The 23,913-nt window shown below is 36.6% G+C and overlaps 1 protein-coding gene and 1 pseudogene across 2 annotated transcripts in view; both read left to right on the top strand.

Moving 5' to 3' along the window:
• The window catches only part of LOC308350279 (olfactory receptor 4A47-like), a 31,492-nt pseudogene extending 8,243 nt beyond the window's left edge, over positions 1 to 23,249 (top strand). Inside the window, exon 2 of the transcript in view lies at positions 23,193 to 23,249. The product of the transcript in view is annotated as an olfactory receptor 4A47-like (transcript). The remainder of the gene's footprint in view (positions 1 to 23,192) is intronic.
• Positions 6,718 to 7,632, top strand: LOC308350289 (olfactory receptor 4A15-like; the record flags this gene model as incomplete). The annotated part of the gene is made up of 1 exon (XM_080815424.1): positions 6,718 to 7,632. The coding sequence occupies one exon, from the start codon at positions 6,718 to 6,720 to the stop codon at positions 7,630 to 7,632; it is 915 nt and encodes a 304-aa protein (XP_080671550.1).
• Positions 23,250 to 23,913: the final 664 nt, after the last annotated feature.

Genomic DNA, 23,913 nt, shown 5'->3' with positions numbered 1-23,913 from the left:
TCGCCAAAGGCAACAGAAGCAAGGGCAAAAATGAACTCTTGGGATTTCATCAAGATCAAAAGCTTTTGCACAGCAAAGGAGACAGTTAACAAAACCAAAAGACAACTGACAGAATGGGAGAAGATATTTGCAAACGACATAGCAGATAAAGGGCTAGTATCCAAAATCTATAAAGAGCTTATCAAACTCAACACCCAAAGAACAAATAATCCAGTCAAGAAATGGGCAGAGGACATGAACAGACGTTTCTGCAAAGAAGACATCCAGATGGCCAATAGACACATGAAAAAATGCTCCACATCACTCGACATCAGGGAAATACAAATCAAAACCACAATGAGATACCACCTCACACCAGTCAGAATGGCTAAAATGAACAAGTCAAGAAATGACAGATGCTGGCGAAGATGCGGAGAGAGGGGAATCCTCCTACACTGCTGGTGGGAATGCAAGCTGGTGCAACCACTCTGGAAAACAGTGTGGAGGTTCCTCAAAAAACTGAAAATAGAGCTACCCTATGACCCAACAATTGCATTACTGGGTATATATCGTAAAGATACAAACGTGGTGCTCCGAAGGGGCACGTGCCCACAAATGTTTATAGCAGCAATGTCCACAATAGCCAAACTGTGGAAAGAGCTTAGATGTCCATCAACGGATGAATGGATAAAGAAGAGGTGGTATATATACACAATGGAATACTATGCAGCCATCAAAAGACATGAAATCTTGCCTTTTGCGATGACGTGGATGGAACTAAAGGGTATCATGCTTAGCGAAATAAGTCAATCGGAGAAAGACAACTATCATATCATCTCTTTGATATGAGGAAGTGGAGATGCAATGCAGGGGTGTTGGGGGGAGGTAGGAAAAGAAAAAATGAAGAGATGGGATTGGGAGGGAGACAAACCATAAAAGACTCAATCTCAAAAAACAGACTGAGGGTTGCTGGGGGGAGGGGTATGGGAGAGGGTCGTGGGGAAATGGACATTGGGGAGGGTATGTGCTATGATGAGAGCTGTGAAATGTGTAAACCTGGCGATTCACAGACCTGTACCCCTGGGGATAAAAATACATTATATGTTTACTAAAATTAAAAAAAAAAGATGCAATATGTGATGATTTGATATAGGTATTCATTGCGAAGTGGTTACCATTACCAAGCTAATGAGAACATCTATTACCTCACATATTTTTTTTTTCTTCATGAAGGCCACTTTACAATGTACTCTTAGCAAATTTCAAGTAAATAATACAGTATTATTAAGTAGAGCCACCATGCTGTATATTACAACCTTAGAACTTATTCATCTTTAAAAAATTTATTTATTGAGATAGTGAACACGAGAGAGAGATAGCGTGAACAGAGGGGAGGTAGGGGCAGAGTGAGAGGGAGATGCAGACTTCACCCTAAGCAGGGAGCCTGATGACAGGCTCGATCCCAGGACCCTGGGATTCTGAACTGAGCCAAAGGCAGAGGCTTAACTGACTGAGCCATCCAGGTGCCCCAGAACTTATTCATCTTATAACTGAATGTTTATAGTTTTTGAACATTTCCCCAACCTCCAGTACCTGGTAATCATCATTCTCTTCCCTGCTTCTATGAATTTGACTTTTTTTAAAAACTACCCCATATAACTGAGTTCATGTAGTATTTGCCTTTCTGTATCTGGCTTATTTCACTTAACATTCACCTTCAACCATGTCTTAAAAAGAAGAATTTTCTTTTTTTATAGCCAAATAATATTCCATTATTTATACATGCCCCATTTTTTTGTCCATTCATCCATCAATAGAGAGGTGGGGTTTTTTGTTTTGTTTTGTTTTGTTCCTTTTTTGGTATCTTGACTATTGTCCAATGTGGGGCTCGATACCAGAACCTTGAGACTGTGACCTGAGCCGAATGCAGAGGCTTAACCCACTGAACCACCGAGGCACCCCTATTGTGAATAATACTTCAATGAACATTGGGTGCAGATATCGCTTCAAAATACTGATATTTCCCCCGACTCCCTTCTCCTCTCCATCTCCCCATGTCCTCCATGTTATTTGTTATGCTCCACAAATAAGTGAATCCATATGAGACTTGACTCTCTCTGCTTGACTTATTTCACTCAGCATAATCTCTTCCAGTTCCATCCATCTTGCTACAAAAGTTGGGTATTCATCCTTTCTGATGGAGGCATAATACTCCATAGTGTATATGGACCACATCTTCTCTCTCCATTCATCCGTTGAAGGGCATCTTGGTTCTTTCCAAGTTTGGTGACCGTGGCCATTGCTGCTATGAACACTGGGGTACATATGGCCCTTCTTTTCACCACATCTGTATCTTTGGGGTAAATACCCAGTAGTGTAATTGCAGGGTCATAGGGAAGCTCTATTTTTAATTTTTAAGGAATCTCCAAACTGTTTTCCAAAGTGGCTGTACCAACTTGCATTCCCATCAACAGTGTAAGAGGGTTCCCCTTTCTCCACATCCTCTCCAACACACATTATTTACTGTCTTGTTAATTTTGGCCATTCTAACTGGTGTAAGGTGGTATCTCAATGTGGTTTTGGTTTGAATCTCCCTGATGGCTTGTGATGGTGAACATTTTTTCATGTGTCTGGTAGCCATTTGCATGTCTTCATTGGAGAAGTGTCTGTTCATGTCTTCTGCCCATTTTTTGGCATGATTATCTGTTTTGTGCATGTTGAGTTTGAGGAGTTCTTTATAGGTCCTGGATATCAGCCTTTTGTCTGTACTGTCACTTGCGAATATCTTCTCCCATTCTGTAGGTTGTAGGTTGTCTGATTATTGATCTTGTGATGCTCTTGTTTCCAGGTGTAAGGCTTATGTTGGATGAATAAAATGAGTCAGGGAGTATTTTAATTTCTCCTTATTCTTGAACATATTTATGTAAGATTGGTACTACACTTTGATTAATTTTTATATAGGACAATTGATAAATTTGTATGGGAGTGAAATTTTTGCTTTGGGAAGGGAAAGATTTTAATTTATTAATTTATTAATTTATTTAACAGTATTAGATCATTTCAGTTCAAAAATATTATTATTATTATTATTTTTTAAGTAATCTCTATAACCAACATGAGGCTTGAACTCATGACCCTAAGATCAAGAGTCACATGTTCCACTGATGAGCTAGCCAGGCACCCCAGTTTATTTCAGTTTTTAATTATTTTTCTGTGTCTCTTTAGAAAGTTGTATCTTTCATAACAGAGCTCCACTTTCTTAGATGGCGTAAATTCATTTATGTTGCTCTTTTGTTATCATTTTCAGATCAGTAGAATGGAGGGATGGAGCCCTCTTCATTCTTTTTTTTTTTTTTTCTTCATTCTTGATTCTTATCCTTTGTTCTTTCTCTTGGTTTTTCTTAATCCATTTTGCTAGGAACATATCAGTTTTATGAACCTTTGAAAGAACAACTTCCTGGATTTGGATATTTTCTCTATTCTATGTTGTATTCCAGTTTCTATTCAATTAATTTCTCTTTCCATGGTTTCTATATTTTATTTAGTATTTCCATTCTACCCAGTGTTCTCTGGGTTTATTTTGGTTTTCCTTTGCTCAGGTTCTTAAGATAGAGGCTTGACTTCATGTAATGTCTCTTGGTTCCTAATATTTCTATTTACAGCTATCCATTTCTTTCTAAGCACTCCTTTAACTGCACCCAGGACACACATGCACACGCACGCACACACACACACACACATACACACACACCCCTTTCATTATCTTTCTGTTGAAACTTCATTTTAAAAACTATTCACTGAGATGTCTGGGTGGGTCAGTCAGTTAAGCATCTGCCTTTGGTTCAGGTCATGATCTCAGGGTCCTGGGATCTAGTCCCTCACTGGGCTTCTTGTTCAGTGAGGATTCTGCTTCTACCTCTACCTGCTGCTCCCTCTGCTTGTGCATGCTCTCTCTCTTTCTGGCAAATAAATAAATAAATAAAATCTTAAAAAATAAAAATAAATAAAAACTATTCACTGATATTTCTTCTTTAATTCATGGTAATTTAAATTTATGTTGCTTAATTTGTAAATAATTGGGAAACAGTGTTAGGTTTATGTTGAATTTCATTATATATATTCTGTATGATTTAAGTCCTTTAAAATGCATTGCAATTTGTTTTTCGGCCAAGTGTAGTGTGTATTTTGGCGAGCATTCTCTGAGCACTCTGAGATAAGTGGAAAACTCCCACAGTGTTTTCTCCCTCCCCACTCCCATACTAACACAAGTTCTATCAACTTGTCTGTGTGCCCCTATGTGACAAACTCAAGACTCTTCCCCTTAGGGGAGAATCTTGCTTTATCCACATTTGAGACAACTTTCAAATGGGTCATACACAGTTTACTTTTGTGATGCCCTGGAAGTCAGTTTAGGTGTCTGTGTGCAAAGACATAGCTTAAGTGTAACCAGAACAGCTATGCCTATTTTGAAAATCATGCTTGAAAGAAGAGAGTCTTTACATATTTTATTTCTGTCCACACTGGACATTTCTCTTTTGGTGATTCAATCTCAAGTTGTTCTTTTGTGATTTCTCCCCAAGAGGAAAAGTCCTGTTGTAAAGAGTTATTATCCTGGTGGCATCTCTGGAGATGCAGGTCTACCCTCACAATTATGATGAAGGTCCCAATGAATTTAATTAGGGAAGATTCAGTCTTGGAGATGTACCAGTTCAATGACTCAACAATCTGTGTTGTAGTTCAAATACAGATAATGTGTTTACACACCATTTTCTTGATTTAGGAGTGTTTGGATCAGTGTTCAATGACCAGCTTTATCAGGAATTGAAAGGAAGGACTCAAACCATAACAAAGTATGTATATGAAATTATTCTCCATACAGGGAATCCAGAGTTTAACTATGCTTTGTGAAGACAGACCAGTATAACTGACCACACAACCACATAAACTTTTCTAACAATTCACAAATTTCTCTCCTGCAAAGTTGAATTTTTTAAAAAGATTTTTAAAAAATTTGTTTGAGAGAGAGCTAGTGGGTGAGTGAGACAGAGAACTCACAAGGAGGGGGACGGCAGAGGCAGAGGGAGGAAAAAAAAAAAAAAACCTCCCCTCCCCTATGTAGGACTTCATCCCAGGACCATGGGATAATGACTTGAATGGAAAGAAGACACATGACTGACTGAGCCGCCCAGGTGCTCACTTGACCTTCTTCTTCTTCTTCTTTTTCTTTTAACTTCAAAATGTTGGTTTAACATTCATTTGTTATTGAAACAAATCTGCTATCAATGAAGATTTTGGGTCTCTTTGTTCACAGCCAGTATTCAGACTTGTTTAGATTTCAGGGTCTTTGTGTTCATTTGAAAATCCCAGAAATTTAAGAGGTAACCTTTTTCTGAAAGACTGAAATGAATAAGACTTTCTGCAAACATAGGAAGCATTGTGCCCATGGAAACAGTTCAATATCCTGTGATGATGCTTGTATTTTCTTGGTCTGTGTGCACAAAAATGGTATCAGGGCACAAAAGAGAAGGGAGAAGGGACTGCAACCTTGAATTGAAAGGTGTTTCAGCATGCAGGTAACCCAGGAAGTGTAATTAGATGTGATATTCCAAAGTAGACTTTATATTTTACATCTTGGTGTTGCTGGGATTCAGTCTTTTAAAAGTTCTGCCATGTGAATCTGATAATCAGCTATATTAGGGATCAACTATATTCTAATATGGCTATTAGAATATATGGGAATTAGCTAGCTCAGTTCTGTAATACTCTTTTTGGTTATTTTTACGTATAAAGATACAGAATAAATGTACTTTCCTAACAGTATTTTTAGAAACTAGTTTCAGGCTTAGGGATATTTTAATGGGCCAGATATTTCTAACTCTACAGATGGTTTCAATTGATATGTTTTCTGGGCATTGTTTGCTGATCTGTGGAAATTTAGAGGATGCTGTAGCATCCACAAACTTGAATGAGTGATTTTGAAGAATCCAAGGTCACACTTTCATAAACAAGCTCTTACTTCAGGTCCTATGTTTCTGTTATGGATGAGTTTCAACATCATCGCATATGACTGTTGACTATTCCTATAAATGCTTCTCTATATGACTTACCAACTTGCCATTGGTTTCTTTCTCTTCTATATTTTATTTGCTTAAAGCTCTGTGTGTATTTTGGTATTAACTCTGTGTATGTCCTCCAAAATGCAAGTCTTTCCCCCTGTCTACTTTTATCTATTGATTTCATGGTATGTTTTTAAAGTCCTTGAGATGTTTTGATATCATAAAATATATCAATTTCATTTATGAATTAAGAGAATTCTAGAAGTTAGAAAGTCATCTTTTATGTTAGCTGGGAAGTAAATAAAAATCTTGCTGCAGTTTTTCATTAAAACAATGCATTTAAAAATTTTTATATGAAGAATTCACTACATGTACATTTTTACTAGCTTCCAGTTAGAAAGTTGGTTGTGACCCTCCATTTATTTATTACCGTGTCATTTTCCCACAATGTCTTTAGTGACTTATCTCTGCCTGAGTCAGTGAGACTGGTGAGGTTAGGGAGAATATTTTCATCCACCTTGTATTCTTGTAATTTCTGAAAGTACTGAGACATAAGAAACTATAATGTCTATTAGGTAAATGAATAAACAGATTGTGTTAGATTTCAGGAAGTCACCAGTAATCATCACATTTACAGCTAATTTTGTCTTGAACTGTGAATTAAGGAGATACAAAAGAACATATGGAACACAGGAACAATGTGACTGAGTTTGTCCTCTTGGGGCTCACCCAGAGCCTCCAAGGTCAGAAAATACTATTTGTTGTGTTCTTGATCATCTACATCCTGACGATGGTGGGCAACCTACTCATTGTGGTGACTGTGGTGGTCAGCCCATCCCTGGATACCCCTATGTACTTCTTCCTTGGCTACTTATCATTTATGGATGCTGTTTATTCTACTACAATTACTCCCAATATGATTATAGACTTACTCTATGAGAAGAAAACCATTTCCTTACAAGCTTGCATGTCCCAGCTCTTTATAGAGCACTTATTTGGTGGTGCTGAGATTTTGCTCCTGGTGGTCATGGCCTATGACCGCTATGTGGCCATCTGCAAACCTTTGCATTATTTGACAATCATGAATCAACGGGTGTGTGTTCTGTTGTTGCTGTTGGCCTGGGTTGGAGGTTTTCTGCATGCTGTTGTTCAACTTCTCTTTGCTTACAACCTTCCCTTCTGTGGTCCCAATGTCATCGACCACTTTATGTGTGACATGTATCCGTTATTAAAACTTGCCTGCACTGACACCTATGTTATAGGCCTCATTGTAGTTGCCAATGATGGGGCAATCTGTGTGGTCATATTTACAGTCTTACTCATTTCCTATGGGGTCATTCTGCAATCTCTGAAGACCCATAGTCAGGAAGGGAGGCGGAAAGCCTTATCCACTTGTGGCTCTCATATTACAGTCGTGGTCCTCTTCTTTGTCCCTTGCATTTTTACATATGTGAGACCTCCTTCTCCTTTACCCATTGATAAATCCTTGACTGTATTTTACACAGTTATCACCCCTATGTTAAACCCTCTGATCTATACTCTGAGAAATGGAGAGATGAAAAATGCTATGAAAAAGCTGTGGAACAGAAGAAAATGATGCTGAAGAGAAAATGTCAACTTTTTTCAATGAAGAGTTACTCCATCCAGGAAAGGATTATTTATTTGTAATGAATTTCTCCTCAGGTTTAATGAACTTGAGTATGATGAAAGCATTTAAGGTGTAAATATTATAATGACCAAATAAGATTGCTAAGATTTTCATAAATTGTTAGTTAAGTAGGTCTGTAGCTTTTGGGCATATAATTTTTTTTTTAGATTTTTATTTATTTATTTGACAGAGAGAGATCACAAGTAGGCAGCGAGAGAGAGAGAGAGAGAGAGGAGGAGGAAGCAGGCTCCCCGCTGAGCAGAGAGTCAGATGTGGGGCTCCATCCCAGGACCCCGGGATCATGACCCGAGCCGAAGGCAGAGGCCTAACCCACTGAGCCACCCAGGCGCCCATGGGCATAAAATGTTTTATTGAAACTATAGGTTTGTGTTCTATATGATGAGTTATGTTATAATTAATACTGTACCTTTATTTTCATTACTGGAAAATTTTCACTTTCTTCTCTTTTGCCCAATTGTTCTTTTTCAGAAGTAATTGTGCTCATTATATATTTCAGAGAAACATTTTAAGAAATGGGACATAAACACTTGGTTCACTCTTCCCATACAAAGAAAACTCATACTTAATACTTGAAGTATATATCTGATTTTTATAACTGCAAGATGTTTAAGTATATAATTTTGTTCATATTACTTAGCTAATAGGATTGAAAAGGAATTCTGCTTCCAAATTATAATATTAATGATAAAGAAGTTAAGGCAAGAAAAATACCCGAACAAAAGACCTAGATATGATAAGTAAGATTTACTTATTTTTCTAATTGAGGAATCCTTTTATTTCTTCATGTGGAGCAGCTTTGTTTTGTGTTATATTTTCATTGAGATGGTCCATTAAGCTTCCCTTATAGTTTAGAACATTTGATAATATCTCTGCCATTTTAAAGTATCTCCATCTCTACTTTTGCTTATAGCACTTCATCAACTTCTTTAGGGACCTCGACCCTTCTTTTCATATGTGGAATTAACATAATCCATACTTCATGAGCTTCAAGTATGCAATATAGAACCTAACACCAGATATTTTGGGTGATATCATTCATAAGAAAGATGTTGACAGAGGTGCCTGGGTGGCTCAGTGGGTTAAAACCTCTGCCTTTGGCTAAGGTCATGATCCTGTGGTCCTGGGATTGAGCCCCGCATCGGGTTCTCCACTCAGCAGGGAGCCTGCTTCCTCCTCTCTCTCTACCTGTCTCTCTGCCTACTTGTGATCTGTCCGTCAAATAAATAAATAAAAATCTTTTAAAAAAAAGATGTTCACAATATGGCATGCCACTTTTATCTCTTCTCTTAATGGAATGCAATTATTGAGTTATAAAGAAGTCATAATTTATATTGATTTCTTTAACAGAGATGTCTTTCATAAGTCTCCCTCTCTCTGAATGAGGTTTGAAAGAAAATGTTATCTGGATCTAATAGTGTAGGAAGCATGTGATCAAAGAAACTCATGTTTCTGCATCCTTTATTTAGTCTGGATTCATGGGGTGACCTGGCCATGGGGAATAGAGCCTTTTCACTGGTAAGTCACAGTGTATGAGAATCTTTATATCCCAACTTATATCAATATTATTACATGGAGATTTCTTTGTCACCTTAAAGTCTTCCCAAATAGGACACTATCATTAAATAATAATAAACAGAAGTTATATCATTAAGTCATCTACTTTTGGATGTCGCTATGGACTGAATATTTGTGTTCCCTCCAAAATTCATTAAATTCTTTATAATACATGATATTTGGAGATGGGGTGTTTGGGAGCTGATTAGGTCATGAAGGTAGAGCTCTCATGAATGTGACTACTGTCTCTTTAAAAAGAGACACCAGTCAACAAAACAAAGAGGCAACCCATGGAATGGGAGAAGATATTTACAAATGACACTACAGACAAAGGGCTGATATCCAAGATCCAAGATGGGGCTGATGCCCCATCAAAAAATGGGCAGATGACATAAATAGACAATTCTCCAAAGAAGACATACAAATGGCTAACATACACATGAAAAAATGTTCATCATTAACCATCAGGGAGATTCAACTTAAAACCACATCGAGATATCACCTTATACCAGTTAGAATGGCCAAAATTTACAAGGCAGTAAGCAACAAGTGTTGGAGAGGATGTGGAGAAAGGGGAACCCTCTTACACTGCTGGTGGGAATGCAAGTTGGTGCAGCCATATTGGAAAACAGTGTGGAGATTCCTCAAAAAACTAAAAATAGAGCTACCCTATGATCCTGCAACCGCACTATTGGATATTTACCCCAAAGATACAGATGCAGTGAATAGAAGGGCCGTCTGTACCCCAGTGTTCATAGGAGTAATGGTCACAGTTGCCAAACTGTGGAAAGAGCCAAGAAGCCCTTCAACAGATGAATGGATAAAGAAGATATGGTCCGTATATACAATGGAGTATTATGCCTCCATCAGAAAGGATGAATACCCAACTTTTCTATCAACATGGACAGGACTGGAAAAGATTATGCCAAGTGAAATAAGTCAAGCAGAAAGAGTCAATTATCATATGGTTTCACTTACTTATGGAGCATAAAGAATAAGACGAAGGACATTGGGAGGAGAGAAGGGAGCTGGGGGAAATCGGGGTGGGGGGAGATGAACATGAGAGACTGTGGACTCTGAGAAACAAACTGAGGGTTTTGGAGGGGAGAGGGATGGGGAGTTGGGTGAGCCTGGTTGTGGGTATTATGGAGAGCACATATTGTGTGGAGCACTGGGTGTGGCGCATAAACAATGAATTCTGGAACACTGAAAAGAAATAAAGCAAAATGAAAAAAAAAAGAGAGAAAAGCTATAGTAATTTCAACTTAAGCATATGCTATGAATGATAAAACAAATTCACTGTTAAAGAACTGTATCATTCATTCTTATTCTAAATAAAAGCAACATGAATTACCTAAGAGAGAGAGAGCGAGAAAGAGAGAGAGACCAGAGAACCCACTTACTTTTTCTCCAATGCGGGGACACAGTGAAGACAGTTATCTATGAACTAGGATGCAAGCTCTCACTGGATATGGAATTTGCAAGTGTCTTGATCTTGGACTTCCCAGACCGCAGAACTGTGAGAAATAAATGACTTTTGTTGAAGCCAATCAGTCTGTGGTATTCTGTTAAAGTGGCCCAAATGGACTTAGACATTTAGTTAATTTCCAAATTTGTACCGTTATTTCAAGTGATGAGATAAAAATCTTGATTAATTATTTCTGTTAATTATTCTATAAGTTCCTTTAAGCCACGAAAAGTTACTTAACTGTCTTATACTCAGTATTTGCACAATGTGTGACATAGAATCAACTCCATGAAGTTTGCTCAGTTACTTGCATTCTTGAATTCTTGATCTCTTGAAGAGTTTTTACTGATGAATTTTCATGAACTCTTTCTACATTAAATATGTGCATTTGCTACAACAGTCTTCTTTGATATTTGCTCAAAACATTTACCTTATTTATGTTGTAATTATGGGTGTTTTTCTATAATGATGTTCCCATATTCTTTTACTTTTGATTTCTTCTATCCCATCACTCTTGGAAAATTTCATTTACTTTCATTTGGTAAATTTATAAATTTTATCATCTTTTTAAAAAATAAATATAACCCTCAAAAATTTTTCCTTTCATGTTATCTAGGATTTATTTTTGCTTGTAATAAGGACAAATCTAAGCCTGTTTTCCTTAAACAGGAAAAATAATCTTCCAAGGTTATTATTAATTTTAGTAATAATTTAAAATTTTCTATTTAATATGTCAAATTTTATATAATTAGTGTGTTGGATTTGTGGCCCATTTACCCTCCTCCTGTGCTGCTCCCTCCTCCTCCTCCTCCTCCTGCTCCTCTTCCCTTTCCTCCTTTTCCTTTGGTGTATTTCCCTACCACTAACATTCTATGTCAGTAGTCAAGGATTTTAAGGTATATTTTATTTTGTAGGAATAATCTCCCTTAATTACTCAGCCTTTCCAAGTCTCTTGCAATTTCTAAATATTTATTTTTCCTGATAAACCTTAGGATTATTTTGTGAAGTTTGAAACCTTCCCCTAAATCTATATTTAGAATTTCATGACCCTCCACATTTATTTTGAGGAAAATGGCATGTTTTCATATCTTGTTTTCCCATCCAGAATGAGACATATATTGTGAAGTCTTGATCGGTGTCTCAGTAAATTTGTAAAGATTTGTAAACATTTCCATAGAATGTACATAAATCTTGACTTTTGTTTTTATTAATTAAATAGTAGCTTGTCTTATTTACATTTGATTCACATTTTCTTTTTTTTTAATTTAAATTCAATTAGTCAACATAAAGTGCATCATTAGTTTCAGATGTATTTATCAGTTGCATATAACACCCAGTGCTTTTCACATCACATGCCCTCCTTAATGCCCATCACACAGTTACCACATCCCCCCACTGACCTTCCCTTCCATAACCCTCAGTTTGTCCACATTTCCAATAAGCTGATCAAAAGGGCTCAGTGTCTTTTGCTGGCATGAATTATAGCACAATACTCCAAGGCATGTGTGTATGTTTGCATGCAAGGGTTCATAGGCCTACATTTGACAAGACACAAGAAGGTATTCAACCACAGAGATCTCTATCTGACCTCATGTAGCTCTGTATAATCACAGGTTATATATAAGTACATTGTTCAATGATCTGTAGGTATATATCCAATTTCATATATGTGTCTATATGTGAACACAGAGAAGTCTGTTACCAACAACATATGGATAAGTATCTGACTACCCATATGAATGCTTACGTGTATATATAAGTGTTTGATATGATCACACACAGTGTATCTGACTATATACAGGACTATATCTTGCCATACACAAGTATTTGTCTAACTACATGTGAATTTTGGGAGGACTTGACTGAACCATTCTGTTCCAGGTGGCGTGGACTGAGGTTCCTCTCTGGTATTCAGCTGATTAGGGGCTTTTAGGGTGTGTTAGGATGACTTTACTCATGTGACCTGTGCCTTGGCAGAGATGGTTAGAAGGTTGGAATCTTCTGGCTCCTTCTCCTTCTCCATGTAGACTGTCTCTCCAGTGAGTATATCAGACTTGTGAAATGGCAGTTCAGGGCTCCCAGAAGGATGAAACAGAAGGGATTAGGCCAGTGAAGATCTCATCCCATCCTGACATGATCTTGAAGTTCAGGATTTCAAGTTCTAAATCCGGACTACTCCGGCACCAAAGGAAAAGGCAACCTGTGGAATGAGATAAAATATTTGCAAGTCATATACCTCAAAGGCATTAATATTCAAAATGTATGAGGAATTTATACAACTCAATAGCAAATGCAAATCAAAACAAAAGTTGATTAAAAAATGAGCAATGGGCCTAAATAGACATTTTCCAAAGAAGACATACAAATGGCCAAAAAGAACATGGAAGGTTGCTCAACATTACTAGTCATAAGGGAAATGCAAATTAAAACCACAATGAGATACCATATTACATCAGTCAAAATGGCTAAAATTAACTAGACAGGGAACAAAAATTGTTGACAAGTATGTGGAGAAAGGGCAACCCTCTGACCTTCTGTTCTGAGGCAACCTTCTGGGAAATAGAAACAAAACAAAAAAAAAGATAAATAATAATAATAAATCCCAGAAGAACAGATCAACAAAAGTAGGAGCCAGTTCTTTGAAAGAATTAATAAGATTGATAAAACCTTGGCCAGACTTATCAAGGAGAAAGGAGAAAGGACCCAAATAAATACAACCATGAATGAAAGAGGAGAAATCACAACCAACACTAAAGAAATACAGTTATAAGAACATGTTATGAGTAGAGATCAGAGATCTGCTCTGATCTTTCCTATTTCTCTTCTCCTGCTGCATTTAGGCTTTCTTTTCTGTTCTTTCTCCAGCTCTTTAGGTGTAAGGTTAGGTTGTGTATTTGAGATCTTTGTTGTTTCTTGAGAAAGGTTTGTATTGCTATATACTTAACACTGAGGACCGTCTTTGCTGTATCCCAAAGATTTTGAACAGTCGTGTTTTCATTTTCATTTGTTTCCATGAAATTTTTTAATTCTTCTTTAATTTCCTGGTTGACCCATTCCTTAATAGGATGCTCTTTAACTTCTGAGTTCTTTCCAACTTTCCTCTTGTGATTGAGTTCTAGTTTCAAAGCATTGTGGTCTAAAAATATGCAGGGAATGATCCCAATCCTTTGGTACTGTTTGAAACCTGATTTGTGACCCAGGATGTAATCTACTCTGGAGAATGTTCTACGTATTCTGTTGCTTTGGGATGGGATGTTCTGAATATATATGTCCATCTTGTCCAGTGTGTCATTTAAAACATTTATTTCCTTGTTGACTTTTTTTTTTTTAGATGATCTGTCCTTTTCAGTGAGGGGTGTTTTAAAATCCACTACTCTTATTGTATTATTGTTGATGTGTTTCTTTGATTTGGTTATTAGTTGGTTTATATAATTGGCTGATCACATATTAGGGGCATAGATATTTAAAATTGTTAGGTATTCTTGTTGTACAGATGCTTTAAGTATGATATGGTGTCCTTCCTTGTCTCTTATTATAGTCTTTATTTTAAAATATAATTTAGCTGATATAGGGATTGTCACCTCAGCATTCTTTTGATGTCCATTAGAATGGTAAATTGTTTTCCACTGCCTCACTTAAAATCTGGAGGTGTCTTTGGGTCTGAAATCAGTTTCTTGCAGACGGCATATCCATAGGTCTTGTTTGTTTGTTTTTTGTTTTTTGTTTTTTGTTTTTTTGTTTGTTTGTTTTCCATTCTGATACCCTGTGTCTTTTGATTGGGGCATTTAGCCCATTTACATACAGAGTAACTATTAAAAGATATGAATTTAATGCCACTGTATTTCCAGTAAGGTGAGTGTTACTGTATACTGTCTTTGTTCTTTCTGGTCTATGTTACTTTTAGGCTGTCTCTTTGCTTAGAGAACCCCTTTCAATATTTCCTGTAGGGCTGGTTTGGTGTTTACAAATTATTTTATTATTTGTTTGTCTTGGAAGCTTTTTATCTCTCCATCTAATTTCAGTGACAGCTGCATATTTTTCTTATTTAGTGCTCTAAATGTATCATACCAGACCTTTCTGACCTGCCAGGTCTCTGTGGATGGATCTGTTGCCAATCTAGTATTAATACTGTTGTATTTTACAGACCTCTTCTCCTGAGCTGTTTTCAGGATTTTCTCTTTGTCACAGTACGTTGTAAGTTTTACTAGAAGATGTGCTGACCTATTTTTATTGATTTTGTGGAAGTTTCTCTGTGCCTTCTGGATTTTTATGCCTGCTTCCTTCCCCAAATTAAGGAAGTTCTCTGTTATTATTTGCTCCATTACACCTTCTGCCTCTGTCTCTCTTCTTCTTCTGGGATCCCAATTATTCTAATCTTGTTTTGTCTTATGGTATTACTTCTCTCTAGGATTCTCCCGTAGTGACCCAGTAGTTGTTTATCTCTCTTTTTCTCAGCCTTTTGTTCTTTTTTTTTTTTTCTTTTTGAGGTGAAGTTTACCATTTCATCATTTTGTCCAGAGAGGAATAGATGAATGAGAGAACAAAATGCTTTAAAGAGTAAGAATGACCCAAGAAATAATATACAGTATACCAATCAGAAGAGCCCTGCAACTGTGGGAAAAAGAAAGGAAAAAATAAATATAATCAGACTGGTGAATATAACAGAGCCACACACTAGATTTTGGGTGTATCTTGGTCTGCTAGAAATAACTGTCTCCCCAAATTTGAAAGATAGAAACCTTGTATATATATACACAAATAAGGGTAAATATGATAAAGGGATAGAATATGACTATAAAGATGAAAATTTTAAAAAGATTTTAAAAAATGAATTGATGAGTTAAGAAGTTTGTTGAAGAAAGAAGGAAAAAAAAGAAAAAAGAAAAAAAAAGAGAGAATGTGATCTGGCGGGAGACTAGAAGAAAACCATACACTAGATTTGGAGTACACTTTGGTCTGTTAGAAGACTCTCTATTTTAAAGAAAGAAAAAAAAAAAACTTTTATACAAAAATATATACTTCCATATTTATGTTTTTGTATAAATATAAGTATAAATCTATGCTTATATAGTTATATATAAAACATAGGTTTAAATACAATGAAGGGATAGAATATGAGTGTAAAAATGAAAATTAGAAAAAAGATTTAAAAAAGGGACTGATAAGATGTTGGTTAAAATAGGAAATAAGAAAAATTAAAGAAAAAAATAGAAACAGAAAAAAATAAAGTTAAGGAAATTTACTTCGAAAAGCTTAAGAATTATAAGAAAAAAAGTCATGAATTCTCTGTGCTATATTCCCCTATAGCACATTGCTGGAGTTTAGCAGTTCTCATTGATCAGTAAACTTGGACTTGGCTGCATGTTCTTGGTGATCTTATGGATGAGCAGCCTGTTGCCATGATTCTCAAGTGTCTCCAGGGGCCACACTAAGTATTCTCCTTCTCCGTGGGTGTGCTCTCTGTAGCTTTTTTTCCCTAAAAGCTTTCGTACAGCTTTGGGTGACAAGAATGAAAATGGCATCCTCCCAATCTCTGGCCCTGAAGGCACTGAGAACTGGGGTGCATCACTCCTCAGTTAGCCTGCAGAGAAAAGCAGTTAATCCCTCCTGTCTCTCTGGTCTCCAGCTGCAATCCATGCTCATAAGGCCTATAATCAAGCATTTCTATCTCTGGCACATGACCCCATTTAGAGTCTCCAAACCCAGCAGATTCCTACAGTGCACTCCTGTGCCATTCCTCTGGGGGAGGAAGGGGAGCTCCCTGGATTGCCTGGTTTTTGGGTGTCTGCTCAAAGAGTAGTGGTCCAACTGTGCTGTGGATCATGGTGTATGGCAGCCCCAAGATGAAAACCCACTCCTAGGCTCCATCTTTGCAGCCAGCTTCTGGGCTCCAAAACTTGGGAGGTCTGCCACACTCAGGCACCCCCAGTTGTTCTGTGACCCTGAGGGTTGTGAGACCACATGTCCCAGAGAGGGTTCCATCCCATGTTTAGCGACTGGAACGACATACCTCAGTGGAGCAGACTTGTAAAAGTTCCAATTTTGTGCTCCAGTGCTTCATCACTTGCTGGCAGCTGGCTCACAGAGGCTCCCTCCCCCGCTGCAGTGTATCTTCCCAAATATCGCCTTGGATTCACTTCTCTGCACATCCTACCTTCAACTGCATCCTTTCCAACACAGAACTACAGAACTGGGACTATGTATCTTTTTATGAATTGCAACTTCAACCTCAGTAACTTCCCTCATCCTAAGGCCTTCTGCCTCTGAACTTCAGGACCTCTTAGTAGAGATGCTAACAGCTAGAGATAGGACTTCCTTGGCTGAGGACATGATTGATAAGTGAAATTGAGACTGGTTATCCTTTCACTTTGGCTTCAATGTGATTTGCCTTACATAAATTGTTTTGCCATAAGAAACTCACAGTTTATAATTTAACATTTTTTTTTCTGTTCAAATTAGAGGTTTCTCACATATTTGGGTTTCTGCCATTCTTTCCTGGCAAGAGACTAGCCTTTTTTTCTTTAGTCATGGTTCTAGGGGAGAACACTGTGCAGAGGAGGATACTTTATTTGAATCTATTCCAAATATTCTAATCTAATCTGTAATGACCTTACAATTTCTTTCATTGAAAAACAGTAGTGATGTGGAAAGCCATAGGCTGTGTCTGCACATATAAATGGAAGGGTTATTTTCCTGATCCAATGGCCCAAGAGATTTCTGAGAATTCAAATGTCTGCCCAGTCTGGAGTTTCTCTTTACCTCCTAAATGTTTCCTTCCTATATTTTCGTGTGTATAGACATCCCTCATTGCTTGTGCAAACATCTTCAGGGGCCTATTTCACTGAGATGAAGCTGGGGAAAGGTAGAAACATGCCTTCTATTAGAGAAGAAGTGGCCTTAGGGATACATTTTGAATGACTGAACAGGTGAAAAGTTTTCCTACTATCTGAGAGATTGCTCAGTCATTGATTTTCCCAGAAGTTAAATTCTAGCAATTGTCTTATTAGGAACAATGTCCAGGGACATGAATGCTATCCTAATGATATAAGTAAATGACCTTTTGGTTGCCTAACTGTATGGACCAAGGAGAGATACATTGAAATAACTCATTTGAGATAAAAAAAAAAAAGTAGGACAAATAATTGGCTTGGCCAGGTTAATTTTTATGAATTAGGCTAGTTTTTACATAGTCATCTGAAGAAACTACACTTACTTTGTAGAATTTTCCTTATATTTATTGTGTGACTTTATGAGAAATAAGGTCCATATGGGAAGGTCTTTTATGTGTTTTCACCCCCCTATTTTCTTAACTGTTGTGTCCTTATAGTATGGTTCTTGGCATTAAATAGGTGCTCTACTATAAAACAGTAATTAATAATTGAATAGTTATTACATCTATATTGGTAAATAATTATTTAATATATCTATTCACACTTCAAGGTCGATAATAAAATGAATGTTAAATGAAACAAAAGAAAAACTTGTTATGGCAAGTGGGGAAATACATGATGATTCAATCATCATTTGACTAAAATGCTTTGGGTGGTATTTTATTCTTGACTGGCAATAGCCTCATAATTGATCCAAACCTATATTTTCCCTTCATGTTACATCCTTTAGACCTTAATAATGTGATTTGGTCTAGGAGTGCTAGTACACATATTTGGGTGTCTGCCACTCTTTTTCAGCAAGAACATAGTATTTTTTTCTCTAGTCATTGTTCTAGGGGAGAATACTGTCCAGAACAGTTTATTTTATTAGAATTTGTTCTAAATGTTCTATTAAGCTAATCTGTAATGGACTTACATTCTCTTTCAGTGAAGCCAATAGTGATGTGGAAATCCATAGGCTATGTCCGCACATATAACTGGAAGGTTTATTTTCCTGATACAATGGCCCGAGAGATTTCTGAGAATTCAAATGTCTGCTCAGGTTAGAGGTTCTGTTCATCCCCTAGCTATTTCCTTGATAATTTTCCTGTGTACAGACATCCTCATTGCCTGTACAAACATGTTGAAGGGTCCAATTTTCTGGGATGATGCTGAGGAAAAGTAAAACATCCCTTCCATTGGGTAGGAAAAGGCCTTGTGATATGTTTTCTATTTAATTTAATTTTTATTTTTATTACTTATTTGAACTCAATTAATTAACATAGTGTGCATTCTTAGTTTCAGAGGTAGAGTTCAGTGATTCATCATTGCATATAACACCCAGTGCTCATTACATCAGGTGCCCTCCTTAATGCCCATGACCCAGTTACCCCATCCCCCCACCCATTTCCCCTCCAACAACCCTCAGTTTGTTTCTTACAGTTAACAGTCTCTTATGGTTTGTCTCTGTCTCTGATTTCATCTTATTTTATTTTTCCTTCCTTTCCCCTCTGATCCTCTGTTTTGTTTCTTAGATTTGACATATGAGTGAAATCATATGGTAATTATCTTTCTATGACTGACTCATTTTGCTTAGCATAATACCCTCTAGTTCCATCTACATCATGGCAAATGGCAAGATTTCATTTGTTTGATGGCTGCATAATATTCCATTTATTTATATACCACATCTTCAATACCCATTCATCTATCAATATAAATCTGGAGTTTTTCCATGCTTTGTCTATGGTGGACATTGCTGCTATAAAGCTGGGGTGCATGTGCCCCTTTGGATCCCTATGTTTGTATCCTTTGGGCAATAACCTAGTAGCACATGTCAGAAACAACAAACGTTAGTGAGGATATGCAGAAAAGGGAATTTGCTTACCAAGCTGGTGGGAATGCAAGCTGGTACAGGCACTCTGGAAAACAGCATGGAGTTTCCTCAAAAAGTTAAAAATAGAGCTACTCTATGACCCAGAAATTGCACTACTAGGGATACATTTTGAATGACCGAACCGGTAAAGATTTGTACTATCTGAGAGATTACTCAGTCATGGTCTTTCAGGAAATTAAATTCCAGCATTTGTCTTAATAGGCAAAGAGAAGGTTAATGTCCAGGGACATGAATAGTATCCTAATACTGTAAGTAAAGGACATTGTGGTTGCCTAACTTTACTGAGTTTTATTTTTAATATTTTTAGGACAAATAATATATTTGGCCATGTATTTCTACTAATTCTACTAATCTAATTTCTACTAATTAGGTTAGCTCTTAGTAGTCATCTGAGGAAGACTATACTTATTTTATTAAATTGTTCTCTTATTTTTTCTGTGACTATATGAGAAATAAAGTCCATGAAGGAAGGACTTTACATGTGTTTTATCCCCTGTTTATTTATTGTTGTGCCCTCACTCATAGCATGGTTCCTGGCATTAAATATGTGCTCTAATATAAAAACAATAATTAATAATTTAATACTTATTACATCTATATTGGTAAATAAATATTTAAGATATCTATTCACACCTTAATGTTGATAATAAAATGAGTGTTAAGTAAAATGAAAGGAGACCTTGCTATGACAAGTGGGGAAATGCATGATAAATTAATCTTCATTGGAATAAAATGGTTTGGCTGGTATTTTATTCAAGACTGGCAATAGTATCATAATTGTTCCAAACGTACTTTCTTCTTCATGCTACATCTGTTAGACCTTAATTATGTGATTTAGTCTAGTAGTACTATTACATATAGTTACTTTTTAAAAATATCTGTGGAAATTTCCAGTGAATTTAATTAAGCAAGAATCAGTCTTGGACACTTTCCAACTCTGACTTAATGACATATGTTGTCAGATGGGATGAAATGTCTCATGATCTCTTTCCCTATTGGGAAGAAGATGTTACCCACTTAAGGGGTAAGCTGATAAATTTTTAGGTTTTTGCTAGGCCAACGCACACCTCCCAAAAAAGCACAAGAACATCTCTTCTCAAATTTTGAACTCAACTGATGTGGTTATACCAATAGGATAGAATGAGAGAATGAACCAAGTGGAAGTTATTTTTCTATTTTGAAGTTAGTAGGGAACAAGTTACCCAAGAACAATCTCCTTGGAAATGACTGGTTGCTATCTTCTTATGTAAAATTAGATTAGTTGTCTTTTCGATAAATTATCCTAAGGTAGTAAAGTTTTATTTCTTGTGTGGACCATGGAATTCTTTTTACATAATCTACAGTGCAAACAAAAGCAATGTCCTGAATAATCAGAGGGGGAATGGACTGATAACCAAGTGAAATATAATGTACCCCATGAGCAAAATGGACTGATAGCCAAATGAAATAAAATATACTGTCAGGTAGTAATGCAGCTTTTTGCTTTCTCTTGTCATACTGGATAAAGGAAAAATTCCAGTCCCAGGAATGAGTAAAAAGTCTTCCTTCAGCCTGTGGACATACTGTCACAAGGTAAGACTAACAGTAAATATTGGGAACCAGGCTTCTAAGTGTGTGTCTTTTTTTTAATCATATAAAAGTTAAATTACTTCGAAATAAAGGAAACTTAGATTTCCATTCCAGTTTAATCACTTAAAAATGGGTGACTTGGGAAAAAGAAGTAGATGTTCTGATGCTCAGTTTGTTCAACTATGAAATGAAGATTACAGTTCTTCTTACTGTAAATATGAAATGTGATTCGTTAAGGTGTGAGTGTATGATTGGAATCCACTGTAGGCATTGAAAGCAGTGGAGTGATTCAAATCATCCTTAAAAACAGATCATTTGAGCTGCCTTATGAGAATAAATTGATGGAGGCCAGAATGAAAGGGAAGAGATGGGGCAGGAGGCCAGTTTAGTGGGCTGGAGAAATGGTAGTTGGAGGAAAATGATCAAATTTGTGAACTATTTTAAATGGGGTTTAATAAGATTTGTTAAAAGTATCAATATGTGAACATGAGAGCAAGAAAGACATGAACAGCATGGTGATATTTCTTGTCTGAGTAATGACTTGGAAGGTAGTCTCATTTAGTGAGATGGGAAACACCTGTATTTTTTGCTGAAAATTAAAAATTTAGTCTTAATAGTTCTGAATTAATACTGAATTGGAGATGTTCAGAGTTAGAAATATTGCATATGTGAAGTTTAAAAATTAAGGGAGAGACCCAACATTGGAAAGGTTCCACATTCTTGGTCAGGAAAAGGAGGCATATTCAGCCAGAGATCCCAAGAAAGAAGTCTCAGTGAGGGAAGACAATCCAGGGTGATGATCTTTCATTCCGAATTTGAGCCACTCAGTTTGAAACATGGCAGTTACCTTTAATCAGTCTCAAGGATTTCCCTTTGGTGACTTTATAAACTGTGTACCTCTTCATGTATTTCCCTTGTCCTCTTTTCTTGCCTTTCCACTTTTTCTTTCAAAGCTCAGTGGAAGCATTTCTTCCTCTGGGGAGACTTCTCTGATGCTTTTGTTTGGCATATTTCTACCTCTGAACTTTATGTTTTTAACTGTTTTTTTAATGACACTTATAACATTGGTGATTACTATGTATGTTATCACTGAATGTAGGAAACCATGGCTTATTCAATTTGGGAATCACCTCTATGAAACATTGGACAGAAACAGGTACTTCTATTGGTGGGCATTAGGGAGGACACATATTGCATGGAGCACTGGGTGTGGTGCATAAACAATGAACTCTGGAACACTGAAAAGAAATAAGATAAAATAAAATGAAAAACAAAAGAAAACAAAAACAACAACAAAACACAGGTACTCCCACCACATTCTTTAATTAAATGAATCAATAAAAGATGAAGCTTAAAATGTATTTAAAAGTTTTCTCCCTTGTTTTGTCGATCAGCCTGCTTCTAACATGAGAAGTCAGCTCCTATGCAGACTAGATGGAACCACCAAACAACGTAACTTACTTTGTCCTCTTGGGCCTCACCCAGGATCCAAAGGAACAGAAGATCCTTTTTGTTATGTTCTTACTCTTCTATATTTTGACTGTGGTTGGCAATTTGCTCATTGTGGTAACTGTAAGTGTCAGTAAGACCCTGGGCTCCCCTATGTACTTTTTTCTTGCTAACTTACCCTTTATGGATGTCATTTATTCCTCTTGTATTTCCCCCAGATTGATTTCAGAGGTTTTCTTTGGGAAAAGTACCATATCCTTTCAATCTTGTATGACCCAGCTCTTTATAGATCACCTTTTTGGTGGCTCAGAGGTCTTTCTTCTGCTAGCGATGGCCTACGCCCGTTATATGGGCGGGAGGTTGGGGGAACCAGGTGGTGGGTATTAGGGAGGGCACAGATTGCATGGAGCACTGGGTGTGGTGAAAAAACAATGAATACTCTTATGCTGAAAATAAACAAAAAATTTAATAAAAAAAAAAGAAGAACATTAGTTCAGAAGGGAGGTGGAAAGCCCTCCAGACTTGTGGTTCCCACATCACTGGGGTGGTCTTCTTTGTTCCATGTATTTTCATGTATGCAAGACCTGCTAAGACCTTGCCTATTGACAAATCACTGACTGTGCTTTACCCTGTCATAACCCCCATGTTGAACCCACTTATCTACACTCTGAGAAATTCTGAGATGACAAATGCCATGAAGAAGCTCTGGAAGAGAAATGTCATATCAAATAGCAGATAAATGCATCATCAAGATCGTAGCTTATCATTAGAGCCAATCATCTCAAATGCTAAGATCCATTTTACTTTAAATGCCTTTATAGTCTGAGTGAATAATTTGTAATGAAGTAGTCAATGCAATTTTATAGTTACATGAATTGTTACTTATTTTTATTTTTTTCATTCTGATAAAATTAATAAACAGTGTTTTGCTCTTGTCATGTACACAATAGCATGTTTTAACAGTTCTATACATGGCAGTCATCATGAGTAAACTCTTACTCTCCATATGTGCTGGATATTGTTGAATTTTTATAGTTACCTTAATTTTAATTAATTGCTATATTTACTTTTTTACTTATATTCTCATTATTATTTTTTTATATTTCTTTGGGTTCCTTTTTTCCACATAAAGTGCTTTATTAGCTTCATGTGTGCAATATTGTAATTCAACAGTTCCATTCATCACCAAGTGCTCACAACAACAAGTGCACTCCTTTATCTCCATCACCTCTTTAACCCACCCCCCTTATTCCCTGGTAACCATCAGTTTGTTCTCAATAATTAAGAGTCTGTTTCTTTATGTCTTTCTCTCTCTTCTCCCTTCTCATTCATTTAGTTTCTTAAATTTCATAGGAGTGAAGTCATATGGTTTTTGTCTTTCTCTGACTGACTTATTTTGCTTG

Source organism: Martes martes (genome assembly GCF_963455335.1).
Source record: "Martes martes genome assembly, chromosome: 10".
Taxonomy (NCBI): domain Eukaryota; kingdom Metazoa; phylum Chordata; class Mammalia; order Carnivora; family Mustelidae; genus Martes; species Martes martes.
Note: the sequence above shows the minus strand (reverse complement) of the source record. Positions and strands in the feature narration are given on the sequence as shown.